This window comes from Clinocottus analis, unplaced genomic scaffold (genome assembly GCF_023055335.1).
Source record: "Clinocottus analis isolate CAN_PGR_092001 unplaced genomic scaffold, fCliAna1.0.p SCAF_2, whole genome shotgun sequence".
In the NCBI taxonomy this organism is placed as follows: domain Eukaryota; kingdom Metazoa; phylum Chordata; class Actinopteri; order Perciformes; family Cottidae; genus Clinocottus; species Clinocottus analis.
In genome coordinates, this window is record NW_027175931.1 from 9,340,820 (window position 1) to 9,367,624 (window position 26,805).

General features: G+C 39.3%; 1 protein-coding gene across 2 annotated transcripts; it reads left to right on the forward strand.

The window, feature by feature from the left end:
- Positions 1 to 1,146: 1,146 nt before the first annotated feature.
- Positions 1,147 to 25,781, forward strand: fam168a (family with sequence similarity 168 member A). 2 transcript variants are annotated; one of them, XM_068584289.1, is made up of 8 exons: positions 1,147 to 1,342; positions 11,769 to 11,876; positions 12,607 to 12,698; positions 15,596 to 15,676; positions 20,212 to 20,357; positions 22,322 to 22,508; positions 23,513 to 23,639; positions 23,834 to 25,781. In XM_068584289.1, exons 2-7 carry the CDS (start codon positions 11,815 to 11,817, stop codon positions 23,623 to 23,625), a joined length of 681 nt encoding a protein of 226 aa, XP_068440390.1. In that variant the 5' UTR covers positions 1,147 to 1,342; positions 11,769 to 11,814; the 3' UTR covers positions 23,626 to 23,639; positions 23,834 to 25,781. The 2 variants fall into 2 exon arrangements, with proteins under 2 accessions (XP_068440390.1, XP_068440391.1); XM_068584290.1 differs by lacking the exon at positions 11,769 to 11,876 and having other exon boundaries at positions 1,148 to 1,342.
- Positions 25,782 to 26,805: the final 1,024 nt, after the last annotated feature.

Below are 26,805 nucleotides of genomic sequence, written 5' to 3' on the forward strand. Positions count from 1 at the left end.
TGCCGTAGAGGGATGCGCAATGCCAGATGGGAGCTGTAGTTCTCTCGTATTTGTAGTTTTACAGAATAGGTCTTGGCTAAAACTCGACGAGAATGTGTTGTTGTCAGAAGTTAAAACGTAAGCAGAAATATACAAGGGATACTACGGATGGAATACGCTTTTACAAGCTTTGGGTTTTTGCTAGCTGGTGCTGTTTGTGTCAATATTTAGTTGCAGTGGGCAACTTCACCTTCCAAGAGACATTATTGAAGTAAAGGCGACATGAAAACGGATTATTAAATAAGCTAGACAAAATAAGATATTATATCAAATGCATTCAAGCAAAAAACATAATTACAATATACAGTAAAAGCAAAAACGCAGGCAGGATTGCAGGACTTAAAAAAAGGAAAACATCGTGGTGCACTGCAACTCATCACCACTGGGTGGCGTTGCCTTGCTGCGATGCACAAAATGTGCGGTTGTTTTTATGTACGAAGCAAAAGCCTCTTGTTTGAATAAGTGAACGTGAACTTCCAGCTATTTCTGGAGTAGCGTCTCGCTACCACAATGACGCTGAACAAATAACAGACACTCTTCTGCTTGGAAATACTCACATATCAGCAGGCTTTTTGTAAACATACACTAATATATTTATATAGTATAGTGTTACTCACAATTATATACGTAACAACATACAGGTAACATATCATCAACACAACACCCACAGACTCAATGACACACACGAAACAGAACAAAGAAGTTACAGTGTTATTATACAATAGCCTGTAAATTAGACCATCTTGCTTCATCGACATCATCTATATTAGTAGACTGGCGTTTCACAGTCGCACTAACCCTTAAAATGAAATGCTCCGTTATTGATTGATTGAGAGTAAAACCGGTTATATATGTTATTATCATTTACTCATTTTTCTAAGTCTGAATTACATCGTTGTGTGCGTACATTGTATCATTATTCAGCTATTGTGAAAAAACACTCCACTACATATATATATATATATATATATATATATATATATATATATATATATATATATATATATATATATATATATATATATATCGGTGGGTCAGACACCCCCCCACACACACACTCGCCCCCCCTCTCTCCTTACATCCCTGCATCCCTCCCTTCCTCTCTCCCTCCCGGCAATGCATCCCCATCCCCCACACGGTGGCCGTCTCTTCGGGTGAAAGCTGTCTTCTCTGCGCCACTGGTCCGACAAAAAAAAAACGCTGCTGTAGCAAAGCCAGTCCGCACCGACCTGAGGCAGCGCAGACACACGGGAGACATCACGTACACACACGGGGAATCTTTTTTTATTTCTTCGACCAAGTGGTAAGTCTCGACCGATGTTTATAAAGGAGGGCAGGGAACGTCCATGTGTCGATTTGCTAGTTTTTTTCGGGTTTTGTTCTTTTCTTCAATTGTCCTCCGCGGTGGCGACAGTTGGGGGAACTAGCGGGCTAAGCTAAGCGAGCTAGCTAGCTGAAATCGCGGAGGCAAACCGATACTAATGGTCATTGTCGCATCGGTGTTACTGGGGGTTATGTTGCCGTTCAGAGTTTGAGCCTCGGCGGCAACGGTCGCTGTTGTCGTACCGCTGCGGTCCGGTCCGACTCCCTGCGAGTGTTTTTCCCTGTCGTTGGCTAATCTCTTACTCGGCTAGCTCGCTAATTAGCCATTTGAGCAGCGCGTGCCGAGGGATGCGAGGATGCTACGTTTTTTTTTTTTTTTTAGGAGAGCAGACAAGCTAAGCTGACGTTACTAATATGTGTGAGCCGCTGTTTAGATTCCCGCACGGGGGTGTGCCTCGGGAACGGTTGAATAGCCGTGCTAACGGTGGCTAATCTGGTGATAATTGGCAAGATGGCATCTCGGAGTTGTTATCTAGAAATCGGTGGATTTTTCAAAATGGTGTCTTAAGCTTGTTTGAGTGTGACCCTTTTTTTGTCCAACCATGGCTGTATTTTGGCGTTGCTCGCTATCGCAGGAATGCCAATGCACTGCCAATAAGTTACCGTACTCTGATGGATATAACTATATAATAACCGTTGATGCGGTAGTAAATGCAAACGTGTGGCAGGCTGTAACCTCTCGGTTGCAACCACCGATATGAAACTAAAAATGTATCCTGGAGTGTATTTAATGTGTCTTTAACGGAGTTTTGTGCTGCGTCTGTGCAGTTTTAAAAATAACTGTAGCGTCTTTCTGCATTTTTGGATTTTAATGGATCACTTTCACTAGCTAAGTCTGTGCACGTCATCTATTATTAGGTTCATAATAAACATGTGGATCCTGATGTTCAGTTTGGGTTAGATGAAGACGCCCGATTGTTCGAACAAGTATTACAAATGCAAAATACAATTAGTTTGGCAGAATCTAATGCATATATATTTAGACATTGGCTGAGCGTTTAAAAAAAACAACAACCAAAAAACCATAATGTTCAGTTTACGAAATGTCAGAATACGGTGTAAATTGTCCAAAACACATTTTTCAAAATCACAATGACGTCTTCAAATTTCTTTTGTTTGACCAACTCCTTACCGAAACACTGTTTGTATTATATGTTAAATAAGGCCATTTAATCAGAGAAGAGCAGACTGCACGTAGATATTTGGCAGTTTTTGCTTGGTAAAGAACTTAAACAAATAATTATGATCATAATTATTGTTGATTTATTTTCTTTTGATTGACTAATTATTCAGTGCTAGAAAAGATTTAACAGTCTCTGTCAACTGCTGTACTCACTGACGACACAGAATTCAAAAACTGAACGCAGCCATACATTGTTCAAAAGAGACAGATCTACACAAAAATGCTTCAGGCATATTTTTCTTCTCTTATGACTAGTCTTATCAGTGAAATGAATCCTCGTCATGATTATCTTTATTTTGGGGATAACTTGCTCTACTCATTGACCACTAATCCAGTTTAATTCAAGCAACCGTATCTGTAGAAAGGGATTTCTGAGACGCTGTTCTTGGCCCTTACCAGAGCAACGCAGTTTAAGTTCTGTGTACAGTTCAAAATGGTATTTTGTAGAGACTGGAAGATGCACACGGCTCATTCATGTGTGTTAGACATTTAGTAATCTAGGTTTTTTTAAAAACATTTTTACCTGGGTTCTACTTGAGGCTAAACAACATTAGTCACATTGCATCTACCCAAAATAAATACGACACATGCAAATGAACAGGCTGTGCACAACCTTTTTAAGACTATTGAAATCAAGAAGTTTCTGTCAGAATTGCACCCCCCTGATGAAGGCATACTAAAATGCAGGGGCAATGGTCATCCTTGAGAAATCCACTCAGAAATTGCAATATATTTATGGCATTTCAACTGTTTTTGCGTTGGACCCAAACTAGAGCTTCAGTTTAATCTTCGGGCTAAGGTGACCCCTGTCTGCCATGATAGAGGAACGTGTGTGACATATGGCTTTTGGCATGTGTTTAGCGCAGTCTCAGTGTATGAATGGTGGGCTGTACAATGCAGCCGTAAAACTGCCAGACTATAGAAAGCTGGAGTCACTTAATGTTTTGAGAGTCGGTGGTTCTAAAACAGGCCATTTTTCTAGCTCTTTAATCCCGTGTGGTTTGAACCACTTAATATGTTTATCAGTGAACAAGATGCTTAGAGACGGCAGCTTCCAGATTCACCCTCCTCTGGTGTCCAGCCCACCGTCCCTTGAGACGATGACCAACATCAAAAAAAGAATAGTAGTTACAAACAAGTATGTTGTTGGATTGCCTGGAAATTCAGTGATGTTAGACAATAAGGTTGCCATTTGAATTCAACCGAATTTCATAATGCATATGATTTATATCACTCGAATTCAGGACTTAAACTGGGGCTCTAATTATTATATTCATCATCGTTAAATACAAAATGGAAGAAAAGCAAAAGCAACAAATGCTTGCATTTGAAAAGGACATCGATAACGATTTGCCATTTTAATTTTAACAATCGACTATCAAAATAGTTGGCAATTAATTACCTAATGATTGTCTATTTGATTAATATACTAACCATTGCAGCTCTAATTGGATGACAAAACATTGTTTTTTTAATATCCGAACAGATTCCTGACCATCATTGATTGATCTTTGATCTGCGTGTGTGCTCGCTCGCATGTGTACAGTGGCAGGTGAGGAACATCAAAGGATAAAAGGTTGAACTTATCCCTGGAGGCAAAGTTGAAATGCTTTCAGTGTTAATCATATTGGGGTGGGGGGGCGGGGATCTGCCACTTTGTACATACATACACACGCGCGCACACACACAGTACACACTTGCATAGACCACATGTGTCTGCACTGCACACTGTTGTACTGATACCTACAGTCAGGATTGATCATTTTTCTTCATGTTGTAGTCCAGTAGCAGTGTGTTTAATGAACATATATCTAATTAAACCCAAGGGATGAAGCCTAACAAGTTAAAGAAAAAGAAATGTATTCTTAAATCAGCTGGGGGAAAAAGTAAACAAATTGTAGAGTGAATAATCATAATGTTTTAATTGCCACATATGTCAACATTTACATTCAAATTTTAATTTCCATGGTCTGTGGTGTTTTTTTAATTGCGTTTGTGTACATAAACAGAAAATGCTTTTTGTCTTATCTATTGCTGTAGCACCTCTTTTTGTCTGTAATGGTCTGTTTTAGGGAGAGCCTGTCTCTTTAAGGGCTCGCTCAAAAAGCTTGTCTGCTCTGATTGGTTATCTTACACAGGCCTGAGCAGGCACCGCCCCTAATTCTATACACAGACGACCATGTTTCCGGTCTTCCACATCTGATTTTAAGCCATCTAACCACAACTAAATAGCTTTAGGTGCAATTCTATGATGAATATCACCACAATAACTGCTTATAAAGGCTGATTTATATGCAGGTTTTATGCAGAGACGCAAGACACGCATGGCTGCCCTTGCGTGGTGAAATCGACCATTTTGCGTGCTTGCGTGCGTCACCCCAAATTTCTGACTATCCGTCAAAGCAACGCAAGCCTGCAAGACTGTGACTGGTTCGGTAATCGCATCCTTTCTGAGTCTCGCATTTCCAGTTTCATAGCATAATACGGCTATTTTTAAAAGCCATAGAACGTTTGGCTGAAGAGATCTGCAAATATGAGCATTTATATAACCCGTCTGACGGAGTATAAGAACACGCAGATGGCAGTGAATTCCTGAAGGGAGATATTGGTGAACCATGGTGTGCAGGTCGACTCTAAACGGTCGTTGCGCCACCTGCTGTTGTGGCGTATGGAAAACGCACGGGAACTATAAACCAAAACGAGTCCGTCAATCTGACTGCGTGGCCAGCCGCAGTTGTAGTTGCAAGAGTATAATTCGCCCTTAATACGGTCATCTGTTATATCACACAGATATTAATATTCAAATATATTGATGCATTCGATTGGATGTATTGGAAAGATTTTTAAAATTCAACATCAAACTTATGACCAAATGTAAACTTTGGGTTTATTCAGCAGCTCGTTATTTTCTCATTACTGCAATAGGCAAGATGCACTAGTGCCTGCCTATTTAAAAGATTTTTAAAGAAATGTTTACAGTGTTGAGGATGCATTTGTACCTCGGTACGTACAGACATGCCAGAGTCAGCTTTTAATAAGTCTGCTACCATGTAAGCAATTGGCATGGGTTAATTCATTTTCAGCTAATTTTTGGTAAAGAAACAAGTCTTGTTGGGGCTTTTAGGTTTCACTCTATGCACTACCGTTAGTCTAGGAAATATTCCATTGATTATAGATTTGAACTGGTTTAATGGAGAGGTAGAATTTCAAGGTGCAAAAAGTAAGATTCATAGGATTAACACATGCTTTAGAAATATATATTCACCATTTCTTCTAGAGCTCTTAAATGTTCACGCTCTTAAATGTTCACTTGGTTGGCAACGATGATAACCCAGAGTTTTTGCATTATTCTGTGGCACTTCTTAAGCGATGAATTTAACTTTGGTAACATGCCTATAGGTATCTCTTGGCAGATTCTTGTATACACACCAGACAACAATATTGTTGGATGAATATGATTGTTTCCGTCTCAGCAGTAGTTTAGCATGGCCATAGGCTGTCCCTTATCTTTCAGGCCTACTATTGATGTTATAATTCCTTAGTACTTTGAGAACTTGTTAAAAGTAAATTTACTTGAAATGAATGAAATGAAAAGTACTTGATGCATTCTTAGCAAGAAAGTCGACAAAAGTATCTCAGGCATTTCAGCTTTTTACACCAGAGAATCATAAAATTATAAGATAGGATGTAAACTGTATTACAGCAAAATATCCAAATGTTGACCTCAGTTTCAGTAAATTAGAAAACGTTCCATACTATAATGTAGGTCTCTTCCTAAATAACCATGGACCAGAGCAGGTGTAGACATGTCTATAAAGGGATAATGTTAAAGGGTATATATATATATATTTCATGGTAAAAAAAAAATCCATTTTGAGTGGGCTTTCACAATATTGTCATATAATCCAGAGATGCAGACCCATGAGGTGTGTGACTGATGAGATGATTTTGGAAAGGAGAATAGAGTAGGAGGAAGCCAGCGCCGAGAAAAGGGGAGATTCTGTCCCAAAGAGTATAGTGCTGTCCTAGATTTGAAATAGCCCTGGGCTGTTTGGAGCTTGTTGCTGCAGGGCAGGTCTGATTGTGTGGAAGGCAGGAGGGATTTCTGATGCCATCAAACTGCCTTTGAGCACTGACTGTAGCAAGATGGATTTGGTCTCTGACTTGATTATGGATGTCAGTTTTGACTGTGATAGCAAGCACTGTTAGTTGGTCTGTGCCTTGGGCCTGTGCTGTGTTAGATATCATGTTGTAGTTAGGATTTCTGCCATTTCAAAAGCCATGAATACCTTCATGAGCACAATATTTTCTATAAATATTAATTTCAAAGAGAGATGGTGGTAGTCACAATTTTAACCCAAGTACTCAGGGGTCTTAATGCAGCTTTCTGTTTTTAAAAAAAAAAAAATTATCAGTGATACAGTGGGACTGCAATCATTTTTATCAGCAGTAAGCACACCAATGTATCTTTGGCGTTGTTGCTTAAAAAGATCTGAAAGGAATAACCATTTCTGATTACTCATAGTTTTACAGGACAGAAAACTAATAAAATAATATGCTATAGAATTAAATGAACAAATGGGAAATTGGCTGTGTTTCATATATTAAATGTATGACTCATTATGAAGAAAGGTATTTTAAAAATGAATTGGTCCCTAAGAAAAATAAAATATGAATGCACCGCGTTGCACTCAGCAATTTTTATGTCTTATGATTTCTATTTATCTGTTTCCTTTTCATATGACCCAAGTGAAATGCCGCCTTCTTGAGGGTTTTAAAAAAAAAAGAAGCTGTTCATCTCTATTCTCTCCTGTGCTGAAGTGCAATAACGCCCACGGGTTTTGATTTGTTGCTTTAAAGAGTAGATGCCTGGTGAGGTATTATGTGGGAGGATGGAGTGGGGGTTGTGTGTTGTATTGTACATGTTCTCTAGGAATGGTAGCTCTTTGTGTGTGTGTTTGAGTAAGTGAGTGAAAGGTTTATTCTTTCACAATCCTCCTCCCTCATTATTACGTCCTTAGGCAGTGGGAATCTCCCTTTTATGGAGTGGAACCACAATTATTGTTTTGCAACACACACATTTTATATTAACATACACAAATTAAATATGTGGACATAATCCTTGAAGATCTGAAGCAAGGTAAGACCTGACTATCACGTTACTGGGCTCACACAAAACATTTAAAGCTATACACACACCAGCTCTGTTGGCATGCAGCCTAGGACGAGCTGTGTGTTTGTACTCGGCCATAAGGCTATAGCTTGTTGGTTCAACCCAAATAAAGTCCTACTAATAGAGTTTAAACTTAACAAAGTCCTAAAAAATTGGTGCTGGACGGTCTTAATGTCAGCATTCGTGAAATGTTTTGCTGAACAGACGGCAAGCTCCTGATACACTTTGAGTGTTGATGTTAAGTTGACAGGTTTGGTCGGTTGCCAGAAATGGGCAACTATTGTGTTAATCATTGATTTGCTTCAGACATTCATTTAACAAAAATGCTAAATATTTGCTGCTTCCACTTCGCAAATGAATCTTGAATGAATTGTGTACTTTAATATTTGGACAGTGTTGGAGTGATAAAGTACTAAACAAATCAAGTTAGGTTTGGAAACCACATCCATTAGACACCGCGTACCACATTTTGTCTGGTCACTGTCAGTTTTCAGTGTGAATTCCCATTTTTGAAATGTTTTTCATCGGCGCAGTGTTAGAAATAAACAGGTAGTAGATAGACTGGTGAAAAAATTGAAGTGAAATTCTATTTCATGTTGAGAATGACAGACAGTTATAGGGTCAGACATGCGGCAGCATCCTCCCTGGTTCGTATAGCTATTGAAAGGCGACAAAGTGGTTCGCAGATGAGTAAAAACGTTTCATGTCACATGTAGTTTCATCATCTGCAGCCCTTTGACTGATGCAGGAATGCTACAGTGCAGCAATCCCGGCTGTCTATGAAGTCTGTCGTGTTTGCATCAAGAAGAGAGTGTAAAGACATATAAATCTGTTTTCACAAAAAGAAGCCAAAAGTCACAGTGTGTGCATGGTGAATTGTAATGTAGCTGACAAACAAATCTGCAACAATTCTAGATTCAAACCAACACATTTTGACTAGTTAGACCTCAGTGGCTAGAGAACGTCATGCACCTGCAGCTCTGCAGCTTCTTCACAGTGAAGGCTTTCTACCCATTATAGTACTTGGCCTCAGTTTGGCAAATTGTATGCATTTTCATGCACATGCAATGCCTTTTTGTATAAAATCTGTTTTTTTTTAAATTGTTTGCTGCAAATGGCAATCTAAAAATGTATTCTAGCAAAACATCATCTTTTCAATGTTTAAATAATTCCAAACTTGTCATCTGATAATTATTTGATAATAATTTTAACAATTAATTATGATTCGACTTTTAATTGGCAAAGCATTTTTTTTCTTGCACAAATGCCAAACATTTGCGATCTTTCTTTGTCTTAAATGACTAAACATGACATAGGTTTGTATAAAATGAGGATGTAGATTAATTAAAAAAAATAAGGCATGACATGACTATCATTATTTTCAGCCATATATTGACATGGTAAAAATATTGTCTGACTGCGGTATCGATGTTAAAATTACCAGAAAGGCGGATTGTTCCTTTTGTGAAGGAAGAACTGTAGTACAACCAAATCCTTCGACTTCATTGTGCGCACCCAACCCAAAGCCATGGCTCTGAGTACCCCCGGAGCAGTTCTGTTTGCTGGCGTCTCTAAGCAACGTGGATGCGTTATTGATATTTACAGGCAACCAACAATATGGGGTCATTTTTATTTTTTTTTCTTAATAAATTATGCCTTAAGCACCACAAATGCGTACATGTGCCCCTTTGCACAGTTCCACAGATAAATGTAATGTCTCTTTCATGGTGAATCTCTGGAGAATGCTCTTTTAAAATGAAAGATAGTGGGTCTGTAAAACGCAAAGTCTTCTGGCTCGAGAAGCTTTTTTTAAAATAAAGGAATAGAGAGCCTGAAGCTCCTCACCATCCCCTCCCCCTGAAAACAAAGGGAGTTGTGTACAGACACTCCCACTCATCATCACATGTATTTCTGCCTTCCTCTGTTCGTCAGAAACCTTCATTAGGCTCATTGTGGTGCCCCTCTTGTTCGCACCCATTCACGTTTTCGTCACATTTGCCTGCATACACGCAGGCTCAGACTAAAATGATGAACACGCACATCTTTCTCTACTCAGGCACAGTAATTGGGTACGTGTTGTTTGCCGCACTAGACCTCAGGGTTAGCTTAGCCACCTGCCCATGTGTTAATGGGCATTTTTCCTTCCCTCTGCACATTTACATGTACATTACAACTTTGCTCACTTGAATAACTGCCAGACCAAGCGCTTACATGGTTTACTGTTACATTCATGTGATGATTTTGTTCAATAATTGCTTGTTAAGACGATAAGAGGCTATGGATTAACGGGTTAGCATTTGTGGTTTTGAGTGAATTATCATTTTTAGGATGGATTGTCATGAATTCTGATAGATATTAATCCCCCCCTCAGGAGTAACTGTTCTAACCTTTCTTTTCATCAAGCACATCATCACAGAGTCAAGAGGGTGACTTTGCCTTGCGTTAATCTTGTTGTATTCAAGCATTTGCAGGTAGAGAGACTGATTAAGTCAGATAGAGAAAGCTAATGATACATTTAACGAAAACGCGAGACTGAAAGGAGGGGCAGTGTTGCCCCAGGAGAAGGACTTAAATCATATGACATGCATTAGATTAGAGAGTGTTGCTATGGGATGTGCAGGAATAGATTCATCAATTCCCTAGGCAAATTATTTTATCCTGAGATATAAATTTGGGCAATTGACATACTGCCACTATTGTTGTTTTTACATACACACGCACAGGTTCATGTTGTTGCTCTTTTTTGGGGCCATGCACATGTGTGTTGTTCTGGAAGTTGTGCCGAAAACGACTCAAAAGCAACTCCACTCGTATTTGTGCTCTCATTCAGTTGCAGAGTGCCTATTGGCGTTTTGACGTCAAGAGTTTCTGGATGGAGAACTGAAATGCTTCCTTGCCTAATGTGAAGTGTCAGTTGGTGCCGTTTGGCATCACCATAGTACTTTGTATGCCCAGAAATTATGACAGTGAAGCTATAATCACCTGAAGGTTTTGTTAACTGGCCCTAAAGCCCATGCTCAGGATGGATCAGATTTAAGTTTGTCCTTTTTTTTTTTACAATCCAACTCACAAATCTACAGGAAAAATAATTAGACAAATGATTGATAGTCTGTACATGGTAAATGGGTGATGTGCTTTGTGGGGAGAGCTTGCCACAACACATTTCATGCATTCTTGTACATAGCACACGACAGAGCCACAGTGAAAACCAGACGAAACTGGCCTGGACTCTGCCAACAACCCATCTGTCAGAAACAGAAGTACAAAGAGACAGAAGATGCACATGAACTCAAATAACACACACACACACACACCTCTTTTCTCTCTTAATTTATTCTTCCGCTGTTCTGCTTTATGTTTGTGTGATGCTTTTGTGGCTCTGGCTCATGCTTACTGGATCATTGCGTACTCATAGCTTGGTGCAAGACTCTGGCCTTTTTGTACTATATTTTGTGCTCCGTCACTTGCCCCACTCACTGGGTGTGTTGTGCTTTCTCATTTGGCTGTCTTAATGTTTGCTTTGCTGCTTGTATTGGATGTTGTGTACAGCACGTCACATATTTATACACAATCATGTTCATGCCTCACTTTGTCTTGGACATACACAAATCATATAGGATAAACATACAGGACTGAAAAAAATGGCCTCATGCCTTTTGTCAGACAGCACTGCTAGAAACAATGTATGTACGCACATGGACAACTGATGCCAAGAGATTTTAAAATGGAAGCAAACCGCCCATTTCACACACTATTGACATCTTTTTTAAAAATCCATTCACCGTTTTGAATTTGCACAGTTATGTACTGGTGCATATTGGTGGCTAAAGACACAGTCGTCACCACAAACACTCACATAAATCACTGTCTCCCCTGCTGCGTCACTAACCATTTGCTGTGATACTGGTGCTTGCTTTTTAGCTATTTCTTTTTCCTTTTTCCTTTTCCTGTGTTCGTTGTAATCATGACCTCTCGCTGTTTTAATTTCAGATTTGCATATCCACTTCCACTCCTTCCTCATTTGCATACAGCAAGAATGGCGAGCGGGCATCCCACAGACAAATTCAGTTTCATGTATCAACCAGACACGCACAAGAGGTACGGGGCACGCATGCACACACACTCACTCACACACAAGCACACACACACACACACGTATACAATTTCCCATGCCCATATTCTCCATGATCAGGTAAGTTGAAACTTGGAGCACTTGAGGTATTTTCATCTACGTTGGGGAGAAAGTTGCCTTTACGGTAGATGTAGTATGAATGGCTCTGATACTGGTCACCTTCACCCATTGCCAGCACCTTAAATGTTCAGTGGCCACTTTTCTGTACAATCATCTTGCGGAAACCAGTCTGGTAAAGCTCGCCCTGCCTCGCTGGTGCAGGAGTGAAAATTAGGCAGATGTGCAACATTTGGCAAGCTGTATTTAATGCCACACAGCAAACCAAACCATTATTTTCACTGGATCCACGTGCACTTGTGCCTTTCTATCAGTACTTGTGTCTCATTTATTCCAAAAGTCTCAGTTTTTACATACATACTTAGGTTGAGCCTACTTGACGGTGAGATATCACGGGGCTTGATTTTTTTTTTTGGATTACATTTTTTGTTGCATGCTGGCAAAATCCTTCAGCTGGATGTCACCTTAAGAATCAGAGTTTGGGATTTATGTCCGTGATGAGTGTGCGTATGCTTGGCAATCGTAACAATTTGCTTTCCAATTTACACGGCTTACGTCTCCCTCTCTCCTCTATTTGTCTTTTGTCTTCTCTTATCCCCCTGCCCTCTTTGCCACACTGTCTATTTCTCTCTTTCTCAGTAAGAACAGGTTAGCTTCAGCTATGAATCCAGTCTACAGCCCTGTTCAGCCAGGCACCCCATATGGAAACCCTAAGAACATGGCCTTTGCAGGTAAGACGCACACACGCACACACACACTGCCATCTATACCACTGTGAACATGTTTTTAAGAATAGCTGCAAGCGACAAACGATACTGCTGCTCAGTTTTGAGTGAACAAGAAAAGACAGTTTTGCCTTTAATCCCCTTTTTTAATTTTTAATTTTTTTTAAACTGATTAGTGTTATTCCATTTTTTTTGTTTTTTGTTTCATTTAACCTGAAACTCACTACACAAACTACCACAAGGATAGATGAGCATTGCTGCACTGTCAGATTACACAGTAACACCATCGTTCTGCTAACAAAATAGTGTTCTAAATGCTTACTATTATGGTGCACCTTTTACCATACAAGATACAACATGCGTTGGTATAGAGTTTTGTAAGTTATGGCACTATCATATCCAGAAATAATGGAAAGACAACAGTCAATCTGTTTTTCACAAAGTCTGTTGAATGTATTTCAGAGACGAAGCATTTGAATAAAGCCTTTACATTTTGAGCCTAACAAACGACATATGATGGCTGCAATAGAAAAAGACAGTTGACAGAAAAAGGATATAGGATAGAAGGTATTGAATAAGGTAAAGGAAGGTGGGAGATTATGGTCACAAAATGTTGGCGCAAGTTACTGATGTTTGTAATGAAGCAGAGTCGATGCCGAGTGCAGAGCAGGAGTGTGAAACTGGACCCTGAGCTCAAGGTGTAGTTGTAATGCTTCACACAGTAATTATTTACATTACATTACATGTCATTTAGCTGATGCTTTTATCCAAAGCGACTTACAATAAGCAGTATTTAAATTTTATTTATTTATTTAACAAGTGTAGGCTTTCAGTGCCGGAGGTGAAAAAAGTGTTAATGAGATGCACGAAGAAGATGGAAGAACCTACATTGAAAAAACTCTGATTGTTCTTTTGGATCTTAATGAACATAAACTGTTTGTGGAAGACTAAATTTGACTAGAAAGAGGAACGCCTCCATAACAATAAACAGTTTGATCAGATATGTAAATGAGGCAAAAGTGTCAGAGGAAGCAGAAACCCGGCAGAGTAGCTCCACAGTTTGACATCCAAGTCAGATTTGTTACATCATACTGTGTTATGCCACATAAAGACTGCCTCTTGTGACCTCTTTTGATCCTGATGCAGAAGCATGGAGCAGGGCTAATTTGGCTGCTCCATTATGTCATTTCAGCTTCTTTCTCTCCATCTTTTGGAAGATATTGAACTGCATATCAAAATTTCCTGCAGGAATGATGCATGTTTTGACAGTGTATTAACCAACAAGTTGCACACACATTTAAAATGAAAGTATTTGTGTAGCTTATAGATATGTGCGTTCATGTGAAGACACACGCGACAGTCCGAGGAGCAGCATGTTTTTCAGGGATTATTTTCTGAGACTTAATTTTTTTCTGCATGAGCTTCAGTTAGTAAGCAGTCCTTCTTGTGTGTGTCATTGATGCGAAAACACTCAATACAAACTCATTTAAATGATAAAACAGTCCGAAATAAATAAACGTTCCTATGTTCCAATCTTACTGATAGTAAATTACTTCTGAATTCTGAATATAAGAAAATATACCATATATGGCACATTCAATGTGACCAGCAGACATCAAAAGGAATATAGAAACAGAGTTATTGTTTGTTGTCGTAAAAATCTTGGATGGATAATTTACACTGATTTAAGTAAAAAAATCAATTTTAGGAAGATAATTTTTCCTTGGTTGATTGTATATTTTAGTCTTTTAGTAAGTCTCTTTTTTGAGTAGCATTGTATTTGTTTTTATATCATTAGGTTTGTTAGTAAAATGGACATTTTTATGCCGCTCAGGTAAAATATGACAATGTGGGAAACGATGTTTGAGGTTTAAAACATATTTTGTACATTTGCAAGGAGTTTCAAGATATGCTGTTAAGTACTGATTTTAGATTTTTTTTTATAAAAAAAAAAAGCAAATACAAATATTTGTACATGTAGGGAGCAGTAGTCATGATCGATCCTCTCTTTAGCCATGTATCCAACTTAATCCTAATAGGTCAGTGTGTTTTTATAGGGTTGTCCAGATGTGCTGACAGACCAGATGTCTGGTCTGTTATCATATCATTTATGAAAGGTTCTGGATGTTAGTTTGTTTTGAGTCACTAATATTTGTCAATTATCGAAATTGTTCTATTGAAAATATCCAGAAACACATTGAATTTAACTTGAAAGTGTCTTGTTATACCTCTGATGTTTTACTGTTTTGTCAAAAGCCACATTTATTTAGTTTGTATTTGTGCAATCTATAACACAGGCATATTAAATTTAGCCGAGCACAGATTATTGAACCATCACAACCCTCAGCTGCAGCATAGACCGATGACAATATTTATGAAACCTGTTACTGCTGACTGGCCCACCTGACTGCAGCCAAAGCTACATATAGCCGCGTCTCAAGAGTACAGAACAGAGCTTGTGAGATTGACTGCCAATAATAGTGAGCAGTGAGCAGCACTTCGCTCACGCACGATACCAACCCTGATCTTGCCTTTCTCCTCTGTGTGTGTGTGTGTGTGTGTGTGTGTGTGTGTGTGTGTGTGTGTGTGTGTGTGTGTGTGTGTGTGTGTGCGCCTCACACGTGTCTGCCTGCATTGCTAATGTGTTGCTGAATTTATCTCCTCCCACGCCATATTGGCAGGTGTGTCTCGTCTGTATGTAAGATGCATTCAGCCGACTGTGTTATTGGTGCAGACATTTTTTTAATGAGCGCCATCTGTGCACATCCTGTTCTAATCCAAATACTGCTCTGCCCAACCTGTGCATATGTGTGTGTGTGTGTGTTTTGTTGTGTACATCTGTGGCCCTCTCTGTTTGTTCAGATATGGTTTCTGATATTTCTCTTGTCTGTGATGTTCTTCAGGCTATCCAGGAGGGTACCCGGCCGCGGCTCCCACCTATACACCCAACCTTTATCAAACAGGCAGTCCTGGGTATCCACCAGGTGAGGCCTAGTATGCACACACACACACACACACACACACACACACACACACACACACACACACACACACACACACATCATTTGATGACTTTGTTTATATTTAACAACGTGATATCTCTGAAGAAATTGCTTGTCAGTACACTGCAATTCTTTGAGTTAATTCGTGGGATGTTTGTCAGTTTTCAAGGGAAATACAATCAGAGATAAACACACCACAAAGATGGCTGAGAGTGTGAGGGATCTGTTGAAGTTGTTTGAAAAGATTGACACACTGGTACATGCAGATGATTGCACATCATTGTCATTTTTTTTAACACAATACAAGTGTGTGTTTTATTCTGCCTGCCAATTGTTAAGTGAATATGATAATGTTTCCTATTTGTCTCTTTATTTGCACAATACAAAAAAAAAATTAAACTTGCGAAGCAAAATTATACAAGTTGAAACATGTGGAAAGAATCCTACAATATAAACAAATGTGCAAATGGAGCCAGAAAGCCTCAAGCGTTTAAATGGCGCTCCCGTTGAGAATCAAACATTACATTTCTTTTGATAAACAATAATAATGCAACCATCATTTCTGCAAATGTGACTCTACAATACTGTTACAGATGTAAAATACAGAAAAAGCGCTCTATAGTGATCATGGTTACAGTGATTAACCTCATATATGGTTCAAAAATCTTTGGACGAAATCATTTCTATACAAATGCTGTTTAAATATTTTGCTTATAGTAATCTACTAGTCTTCTTATAGTGTTCATTTTGGGACTTTGCATACATGTAATTATACGTATTTATTTATTCTCTTATATTTTTTGCCTATCCCGGCTGCTTCCTGCTGTCTACCTGAAGCTGTTGCTGCATGCTCATTGAAATCATGTGAAAAAGTCATTTTCTCTTCATGAAGAAGTCAACTAAAAGCTTATTACAAACTCCCAAAAACGACACAACGGGATGCATCAGCAAATCTTGGTGTCGTGAACTCAGATAACGAGATGTAGTCATGCCTGCTCGTGAGAGTGCGGAAAGCATCTTGTTGAAGCCGTCCTCGTCAAGTAGATAGATATTACCCAGTCTAGTAATTCCCCCCTGAGCAGCCCTACAGTCAACTTGACTTTACATACTGCTCTCTATTATAGTATATTTGAATCCTACACAGCACAGTCAATTTATTTGCACAGTGCTGTAATTTGAACAGTTCAAAACAGCTATGCTGTGTTTTCAAACAGTCAATAAAATTCAGTAAATAGCAAGGCAGTCCGGTTAATTACTTAATATTCATAGGAGTAAAGATAATGGTTGTAATAATCATCTGCTTGTCGGGAATCATTTGAGCCAAACAGGCATGATCACTCAAAACAGTTTCCACAGTAAAACCAAATAAAGAGGAATGTTTTAACAGTTTATAAATTCTCACGAAAAAGTTAACAAAATTAGTAGAAATTGAGTTTCAGAGTCGAGTACCTTACAAAGATAGCTTTTACTAGTTTATTTGTAAATGCTGCCAGGGCTACTGAAAAACTTTAAACAGTGTTTTTGATATATGTATAAAATGAACCGCCTTGAACAGTCAATAAACGTGCCAACAATCTATCTTGAATAACTTTCATAAATATGTTTATGCTTTTGATGAGTAATCATACATTTCACACTTATAAGCGAGTAAAGTGTTTGTGTTTAATTAAAGCTAGTCAGTGTTTAGGTTGAGGCTGGGAAAACACGTAATGTGTTGAATAAATTACACATTTAAATTTGAAATCGGTTGATCTCACAACTGCTGATCCACAGAGCTACAGTGAGTTCATGCTCGATTATGCAAATAATGTTTCCCCACATAATAATAATGTTTCCCCACATACAAATAATGTTTTTAAAGGACTTATTTGTCGTTAACATTTTGTTGTCAACCAGAAATGTATGAAATACAACAATCAATCACGCTTTTATAATGTGTATTATCGCAGAATATTTTGAGCGACGAAGGTTGTTTAGAGCTAAACGCAGGTTGATGTGAAGTCTGTGTTATCTTAACCTAAACAGCATTGATGGTGAAGGAGTGGAAGCTAGCCACGAACAGCTGCCAGTAGCCGTATAGCAGCAGATACGTTCTCGGCTGGGGCTCAGTGTCTGCTCCCCATGGCAGATGGGAATAGCAGTTGTCTCAGTGCTCTCCAGATATGGGGTGTCTGTATAGATATAGATATAGATATAGATTAGTTTAGTGTGGTGGAGTCTTGAACTGTTCACCCTAGAAACACAGTCTGGGCCCAATAGAGGAGTAATTCAAAGATAAAGCTTGTGTTTTAAATTAAACATTTATTTAGTAGTGACTTCAGTTGGCAAATACCAATTTGGCAATCGATAACTGAATAATTAGAGTCGAGAGCTATGTTACTGTGATTTTTCTTTTTACCTGTAAAACTTGGGTTACCTGCTGTATAGTGTTACATGACCACAGATTAATTACCGCTTGCCTCTTTGTCAGTCTTGTCTCTTCAAGGCCATTTATAGGACGACTTCATTTCTTGTTTGATTACACAGTTATTTAGGTTGTATGAAAATGATTTAGGCAGACATCAATATTTATGATTTTGAAAGCACAAAACGACAAATTCTTGTCTAGTCCGTTGCTGAGAACAAAGGGATGGGCTTGTATAATGTCAAATTCTAAAACGGTGACATTTGTTATAATATGAGTGAAGTTTGTCTTGGAAAGCATCACCTATATAAAAGCATATTTTTAAAGTATTACTCAACAAATGGGAGGGGAATAGCAACTGGAATTGTTTCCTTAGTATTCTCCTGAATTTTAAGTATCCTACTAAAGCAGGGTGTGTTTGTAGATTTCATCTGGGCTGCTTTTGAACCCCCTCTCCTCTCGTCCCCTCCCCCCTCCCCTTATCTTTTGGAAGTCTCTCAAAATATCAGGTATGCTTTGGCAAGCCTTACCTTTTTTTTTTTTTTTTTAACAAAAGAACCACATTATTGAGTTGTTTTTTTCTTTTGTTCAGTTTATTTATTTTTAATCGGCAGTAGTAAGATTTAACTGCACATTTAATTTTATGCGTTCTGCGTTGCCTAATGTTTGGTGAAATTTAAAATCTTTAGATTTTGTCTCCCAGACAAACATCAACTTCCAGACAAGCTAGCTATGGTCCGATTTTAAAACGTGCCCTAGACAATGTCATTATTTCTCATGACTATTGAATAGACAAACCATTTTCTATCAGCAGGGTTCTTGTCTAAGTGTCACACACCATTGTCCTCTAATGCGCTGAAAACGTGTGTGTCTGTGCGAGAGTGTGTACACACACACACACACTCACACACTCACACACACACACACACACACACACTTTTAGACGCACATAACAGCTCCAGCATCTCTTTGTTCCCTTGTCCTTGTGTGAGAAGGGCTTTCATAGGCTCCACAGCAGCAACTAGCTAGTAGCATGTTTGACCTTCAGGCTCCTCCAGGTGGCGGCTCAGCAGTACTGCACCACACAGCGCAGAGCCCAGATAACAGCAGACATTAATGCAGTGGTCTGAATCAGAGATGCCTTCACTGTCCTACAGTACACCTTGTGCTTTTCAACCCTTTTGATGTAGTGTCAAAAGAGGAGTGTTCAATGGTGGCTTCACTTAAATTGTGTGTTCCACAAAGGTTGGTCGGATGCTTGACAGTATATTGTCCATAAAAAAGTTATTATGCTCCCTATGCGTTGACTCTAAAACTAAACTCTAGTTTAAATATGTCACTAATTTGTGTAAAGATGACACTAATGTCATCTTTAAACATTATGGGACATTTTTTACATGTTACACAAAACCTTTGGCTTGTTTTGAGTCTTTAGACCCATATAAAGATGGCACTAGTCCCCCATCTGGTGGATTATGTAGGAAATGCCAAAGAAAGAAATGTCTCAATAAGGCTGCAACTAATGATTATCGTTTGGTCTAAAATTCATCATAAAATATTGTTTTGTCCAAGCGGCAACAATTTAGATCCCGAAAACATAACATTTTACAATATATAAGACCCGGGAAAGCAGCCAACTGACCTTTTGGAGAAGATGCAGCAGTCCTATGACAGATATTTTTCTTGGAAAATCAAAATATTGATTATCACAATGTTTTTGTACAGGTCCGCATACAAGCCTGCTTTTATTCAGGAAATATTTATACAAGAATAGTTATTCATCAAACGCACGATACTGCGGCCTCGCTACAAACCCAAACGATAGTATTTGTATTATATCTTTTGTCAATTTATGACATCCAACTGATCAGTTAAGAAAAAACATCCAGTCCCTACATGATGAATTATGATAGCTTGAAGCGGCTATAATCGTTGTTTTTTTCTCTTCTAATTAACAATAGAGTACATGACAACTTCTATGTGAAAGGAGTCTATTGTAGTGAAGCACCCTCAGATAATTATCCCCTATCATCTTAATCATGAGATTAGTGATACGGTGTGTTACTCTTGAATGTATTTTAAAATCTTTCTCTCTGCTCTTTCCTGTTTTTAGGATATACTTCAGCAGGCACCCAATACAAAGTGCCTCCCACTCAGTCAAATGGAGCGCCCCCTCCCTACACTCCCAGCCCCACCCCGTACCCAACAGCCATGTACCCCATCCGCAGTGCCTACCCTCAGCAGAACCTATACGCACAGGTATGGATACTGAATTCCAACTGACATGACATTGGAGACGCACGCCGTTCTCTGCTACTGGAAAATGTTGATGAGATTGATTGTGTTGCACCTGTTCAGTTGACATTTAACACAATCACTTTGGTAAATATGTGCACATTGTATCTGGTTAGTTGAATATGCTTTTAACGGGGTTTGTACGGTCATAAAAAACCTGGAAAAGTCATGGAATTTTAAAATGCTAATTTCCAGGCCCGGAAAAGTCATGGAAAAAATAAAATCCGAAAAGTCATGGAAATTTGTTATATTCATATGTTCATGTTGTTCATTTACGCTGAGTTTTAAATAATTTAATATGCAGCTTTTAAATGAAAGAAGATATAAGCAGGCATACGCTCTCATACTCGCAGTATGAATTATTCGCGCTGCGAGTGAACGCACCTTAACACGTGACATGCAGCCCTGTATCCTCTCGTATGTCACTGCATAGTCGTGTTGCATGTACGATAACTTAACAGCTAGGCTAACCGTTGTTGTTAGCTCGCTAGCTAGTTGTTCATTCTCCCTGTTTGAGCCGCACTGTTGGCTTAGATAACGTCTTCGTTTTAAAATACCGCGGAGGCTTAAAGAGAAGCAACGCGTAAACATCTCCTCTGAGGTGCAGAACGCAGACCTGCGTTCAACAGTCCGACATAATGAGGCTTCATGCAGAGGAAGTGTTGCTGGGATTTGTAGTTCCATATCTAATTAGCAACCTTTGTTTAGGTAAAGTGCAGTCCCTAAGTTATCCGTTGATACATTGAGTGTTAATCGATTAATAAAATAATCGTTGGTTGCGGCCCTAATATGGATAAATACAAAGCATGGGTTACAACCGACAAAGAGCAAAATGCAGGTAGTGTGGAGGCAAATCGTTTGAAATTTCGAACATGGGAGAGGCGGCATTAACTAGCCATGCCAAGAGAAGCCGACATCGGAGCGCTGCTGCTAGCGGAGCTACAGTGACCCCTATCTCCGGCCTTTTCGCCACAGCGGCCACGGCAACTGCTACGCCGAGCGCGCTGATTGCTTCAGCCAAGAAGCAGACGGCGTTAACCGATGGCGCTGTGACGAAAAATTATGTTCTCACTGCGGAGGTAATGTGGGCACTAAAGGTTGCCAAGTCACATTTTTCTTTTAAATCATCCGAAGATGCCAGTCTGCTCTTTTGCCGGATGTTCCCTGATAGCCAGATCGCGGCACAATTTGCTTGTGGCGAAAGCAAATGCTCGTATCTCTGCTCGTTCGGGCCCATGCCCCACTTCAAGAGTCTCACGTTGTCCAACGTGTTGACGCAAAGGGTCTATGTAATTTTATATGCATGTCTATCATTCATTTGTGTCATTTATGCTATACTGTATGCTTTGTAATTCTCAGTGTTCGTTTAAATACTACATTTTCTCAATTTTTCATGTGTGTATATACCAAGATTTCACAAAATGTTTGGTCATGAAATTTTGTTAAAAGTCATGGAAATCCATTAGTCAAAATGTGTAAGAACCCTGTTTTAAGCATTTTGGTACAATTGAGTGAAGCAATAAGACGATACATATGTAATAATACATACATAATACGTACAATACATGTGAGTTCGTAGTTCTGGGTTTCAGCTTAAAACAAGTGTGTGGATGTGCAGACTGAAAGAGAAGTCTTTGATTTTGAACTGAAAGAATCTGTTTATAGTCTCAAGGAGACCCAGAAGTGGAACTCTCAAACGAAACTTTGACCTAAATGTCAAAGTTTGCATTTACACAAATTAAACCGACTACGAGTGGGAAAATGCAGAAGCAGGAGGTTTTCGGTCTACTTTGCTTGTTCCAGCAGTGTGTGAGTCATTCCCGAGTAGTTCATCTTAAAGTTCCATCAAAAAAAATTAAACATTTAAATGTCACACACAAATGCACACCCTCCGCTTCACCAACCGTTTCCTGTGTCCCTCCTGACAGGGAGCGTACTATACACAGCCAGTGTATGCAGCTCAGCCACATGTGATCCATCACACCACTGTGGTGCAGCCTAACAGCATGCCCTCCACGGCCCTCTACCCGGCCCCCGTCCCTGTAAACGCTCCTCGCAACAACGGTATGGCCGCCATGGGCATGGTCGCCGGGACAACCATGGCCATGAGTGCAGGTAAGACGACAACCACCGAGACCAAAATGTTTATTTCTTTCAGTTGTCAGACATGACTTGATGACTAATGGCTGTGATGTCTTCCCTGTTCTGTCTTTGACTATGTTGCTTACCAAATGTTTATGGAAATGTTGTTGGAAGAGTTCTCTTTTGTTTTGGCAGATTTGCAAACTATAGCTGGGGAAAAACATTAATTTCAAATATATGATTAGTTGATTGACAACTAAATGGCTAACGCTAAACTATTTTGATCATCAATTTGATAGATATTGTTTTTGCCAAAATTGCAAAAAGTGATCTTGTTCAATAAACCAAGCAAATATTCACATTTGATATTTTCAATCTTCAACGATAAGAAAGTGAATATATATATTTTAGCTTTGGACTGTTGGTTGAACACAACACATCTTCAGCCACCATCAAGAGCTCTGATAACTTATGTTGGCCCTTTTTTGTCATTTAATAGACCAAACATTGATAGGTCATTGGAGTATCAATAATTATAATTGGTTCCTTAGATCCATTTGGTTATTTCGTGATTTGATGAATCAAAATAGGTCGGTAACTTATTTGTATTTACACTTGGGGTGAAGTGTGAGGTTGATGTGCCGGTAACGGGCCGGTACCAGTCTGAAGACTGCTTGCCCGAAGGTACCGGTAACGGCACGCAATGTGGCTGGGACGGTAACAGCCCCCGTCGCGCCGGGTCCGCGGACGGTAACAGCCCGCGTCTTCTCTAAGTCGGGTTGTCAGCTGCAGCTGACACTGACAAACGTTTGTGTTTTTAAAATTTTAAAACATTTCTGTATGACCAGTACAGTTAACTGACGTGAAAAAAAAAAGTGAAATGGGGCGCCCTCTTGTAGTATTAAAGTTAATATATATGAGCTTCGAAGAATATGGTATACAAAACATACATTGTGGGTTCATTTTTAATCACTTGAAGTGATTTTATAATCCAGATAATAAAATGACCTGTCAGTGGTGCTGTTTCCTTCCCGTAGGGACCCTGTTGACAACGCCCCAGCACGCCCAGATCGGAGGACACCCCGTTACTGTGCCAACCTACAGGCCCCAAGGGACACCTGGGTACAGCTATGTACCGCCTCACTGGTAGAGCCCAACCATCATGTGAGTTTCCCCCCACCTGCTGTTTGAGATGTTCTTCACCCTAATTTTCTCTCACGCATCATCCCCTCTCCTCCTTTTCATTGTTCCTTTTAGACTCGATCAAACTGCGCTGCCTCACATTTCTTACTCTGTGGTCTGAGGCCGCCTTTTAAAATCAATCACTAAAGCGTACTTCTGCTTTTCTTTCCCATCAGATCTGGAGTCCACCATCGTATGCAACTGCTCAAATCTTACACGAGCTCTCAATGGTAACCATGGGAACTCGGCACCTGTCTGCAAGAACAAAACTAAAGTGCAACAGCCACTTTACTATTATTGTTATTGTTAGTATGCGACATTCTCTAACGTTTTTACAAAAGCTGCTTTTATTTTTCTCTGTTCATTTGCCAACCAGTCATTACCTTATTTTCTATGGTTATTTTATTTTTGTTTTATCGCCTCATCTTTTTTATTATTTTTTTTATGTGTCTGTCATTGGAACTCCAGAAGGACTCTTGACCAATCACGGGTGTCATTTGCTCCTGTTTCTGTGTTGTGCTGGTGTGTGTGGTCCTTCCTGCTGCTGCTGCTCAGTCGGCTGGAATATATTGGGCACTCATTCCTCATTATCATCTCTATCGGTCACTACAAAGACTTATTGACTTATGCTGCCAAAGTTTTAACAACTAGATATCAGCACAGGGTTTTTAACATTATGAGCAATTTAGTTTTCTGGGTTATTTAAGGTTTTTTTTATTCCTTCTTTTGAACACGTTCAACTTCATTCTACCTGTTTTGTTCCTCCTTTCTCTTTATCCTTTTTATCCACTTTTTCAGTTTAATCTCACTCGTCTTCCAGCGCGTAGCTGTTGGTCTGGCAGTAGTCGGTCCATAATCCCTGTCGTGACATCTCCATGTGAGTGCTATGAGCAGAGCGCTTATTGACCATCACCCATCCTGCTGCGTGTCCACATTTGAGTAGTATACACAAAGAAAACATCACTTACATCACATACTATGCAGGCTAGTATGTTGTGGCACTATTGGAATCTTAACTTTAGCGTAAGTCAATGCGTTTAGAAAATGTACGAATATTTATAATAACTGTGTCAACAGCGTGGGTGTTCATGCTTACTTTCTCTCACATACACACAGGGGCTCCTGTGTTGCGTTGGAAAACACATGATCACTTAGTGGCACTTACTGCACAATACCTTCCAGTTATGATGTTACTGATCGACACACAGAAGCAAACACACACACACATATACACGGATATGACATGGATATCTAGGGTTGTGCATGGCAGGCAGCAGAGAAGGAGTTTAAAGGGATTGTGTTGGCGCAAAGAGAGGAGAGCGGGACACGACGAGGAGATCAGACGACAAGGAGGGAGGAGGAGATCACATATTCGCAGTCTGGGTTTTTTTTATTTCAAGGTACAAGACATTTGAGTTTGTGACCTCTCACCTGCAAGAGACCACACAAATACTCTGCCATTTTGCACTAACGTGTATTGTACATTGATTCCTTACTGCGACTACATCGCCTCCTCCTTCCTCCCTTCTTCCAGGCAAGGACTTTGTAACCAAACACTCAACAAGTAGAAATCCAGACTCTTGAGCATCCAGTTACTTATGGACCAGTCAAACACATGTGCTGGTAGATGGGTAGACTTCCATCCACAAGTCCATTCCACAGTTGTGCGAGTGATGAAACGACCAAACCCATGACGTGTCGTCGTGCACCACATTTAGGAAGATATTGTGGCCAATCGGAGGGCGTTGATGTGCGTTTGCCTGGCTGGTCCATGTCATAGTGATGATTTTTTTTCTGAATTTGGGTCAACTTTTTTTTTAATTTTGTGGGATTTACAATTACGAATTACAAGAGGACTGTAGTCAAAAAGGTGCTGGTTTTTGTGTTCATGGCTACAACAAGTTAAAGGAATTTAGGACGCTTTAGCAAGGGTGAAGAGCCGTGATGACGCAGTGTCACTCAGCCTCTTTTTCGGTCCAGTTGACTTTTTAGACTTTTCGCATTTTTATGAAAAAGATGAATCCCATTTTTTTTTCAATTTTTTGTTTGTTCACATTTCTGCAAAGGACACATATCTGCTTTGACTGACTACATTTTAAACACTATTCTTCATTTTTTCTTTTTTTTTTTAAAGGAAAAAAAGAAATATCCAGCATAACCTTGATGGTCATCAGCTGAGGATAATATTTGAGCCAATGAGACATGGACCATGTACATGGACCATGTACAGCCATTTTCTGTTGCCTTTTTTATGCTCATACCTATCAATTCATGTTATGTTCAAAGGCAGTTTGATGACCCATCTTAACACTACAAACATACTATGTAGTGGTTGTGGGGTTTAATATTTAGGTGATACTTAGGTAATAAATAATATTTTATTATTTCAGGATTTACACACACACAAAAAGATTGATAAAACGACTTCATAATCAGAGTACAGATTTGTATGACAAAAGCATTTACTGTGCGGGTATATAGATGAAGTGGTTTGATATTGCAATAAAATAAGAGGGAACGCCTCCAACTGTTAACATACAGTAATCAGCGTTTTGAATTGATTTTTTTTAAATGCTTATTATTGTAATCGTTAAATATGGATTGCAGGCTCTGTATGCAGCCTCCATTCAATTATTATTACAGTTACTGCTAAGAAGTGAAGTAGAACATATCAACAATTTGGGTATTGAATAACTTTGTGAGGAATATTGCACAACATAAAACAAACTTGATGACTAATGTAACGCTAAGTAACAGGTACCTAGGCTCTGTAGTGCAGGAGGGAGGAAGAAGCAATTTATATTGTAAGTAAAAATAAAACAATACGGTTGAATGTTTGAGGTATTCTTAGTCCAGATGTTTGTACACTAGTAGGTTCATTCTCAATAAGATATTGCATAAAGCCGCTGTCGGAGGAAAACCGTCAAACTTTGAGCCTCATTTTTCAAACAACCCATTAGAAGATAAAGTGGTTAAATGTTACTGGGTCGTGTTCCCACTACGTAAAGATCGTGTACATTCAAATTCCAGTCAGTTCAATTGAAAAGAAGACAAAGTGTGTTTTCTTGCGACAGCAGTAATGTTCCTCCTTGACGATTTATTTAACCAACCACTACTTCTGTCAGTATTTCTCAATTAAGTCTTATGT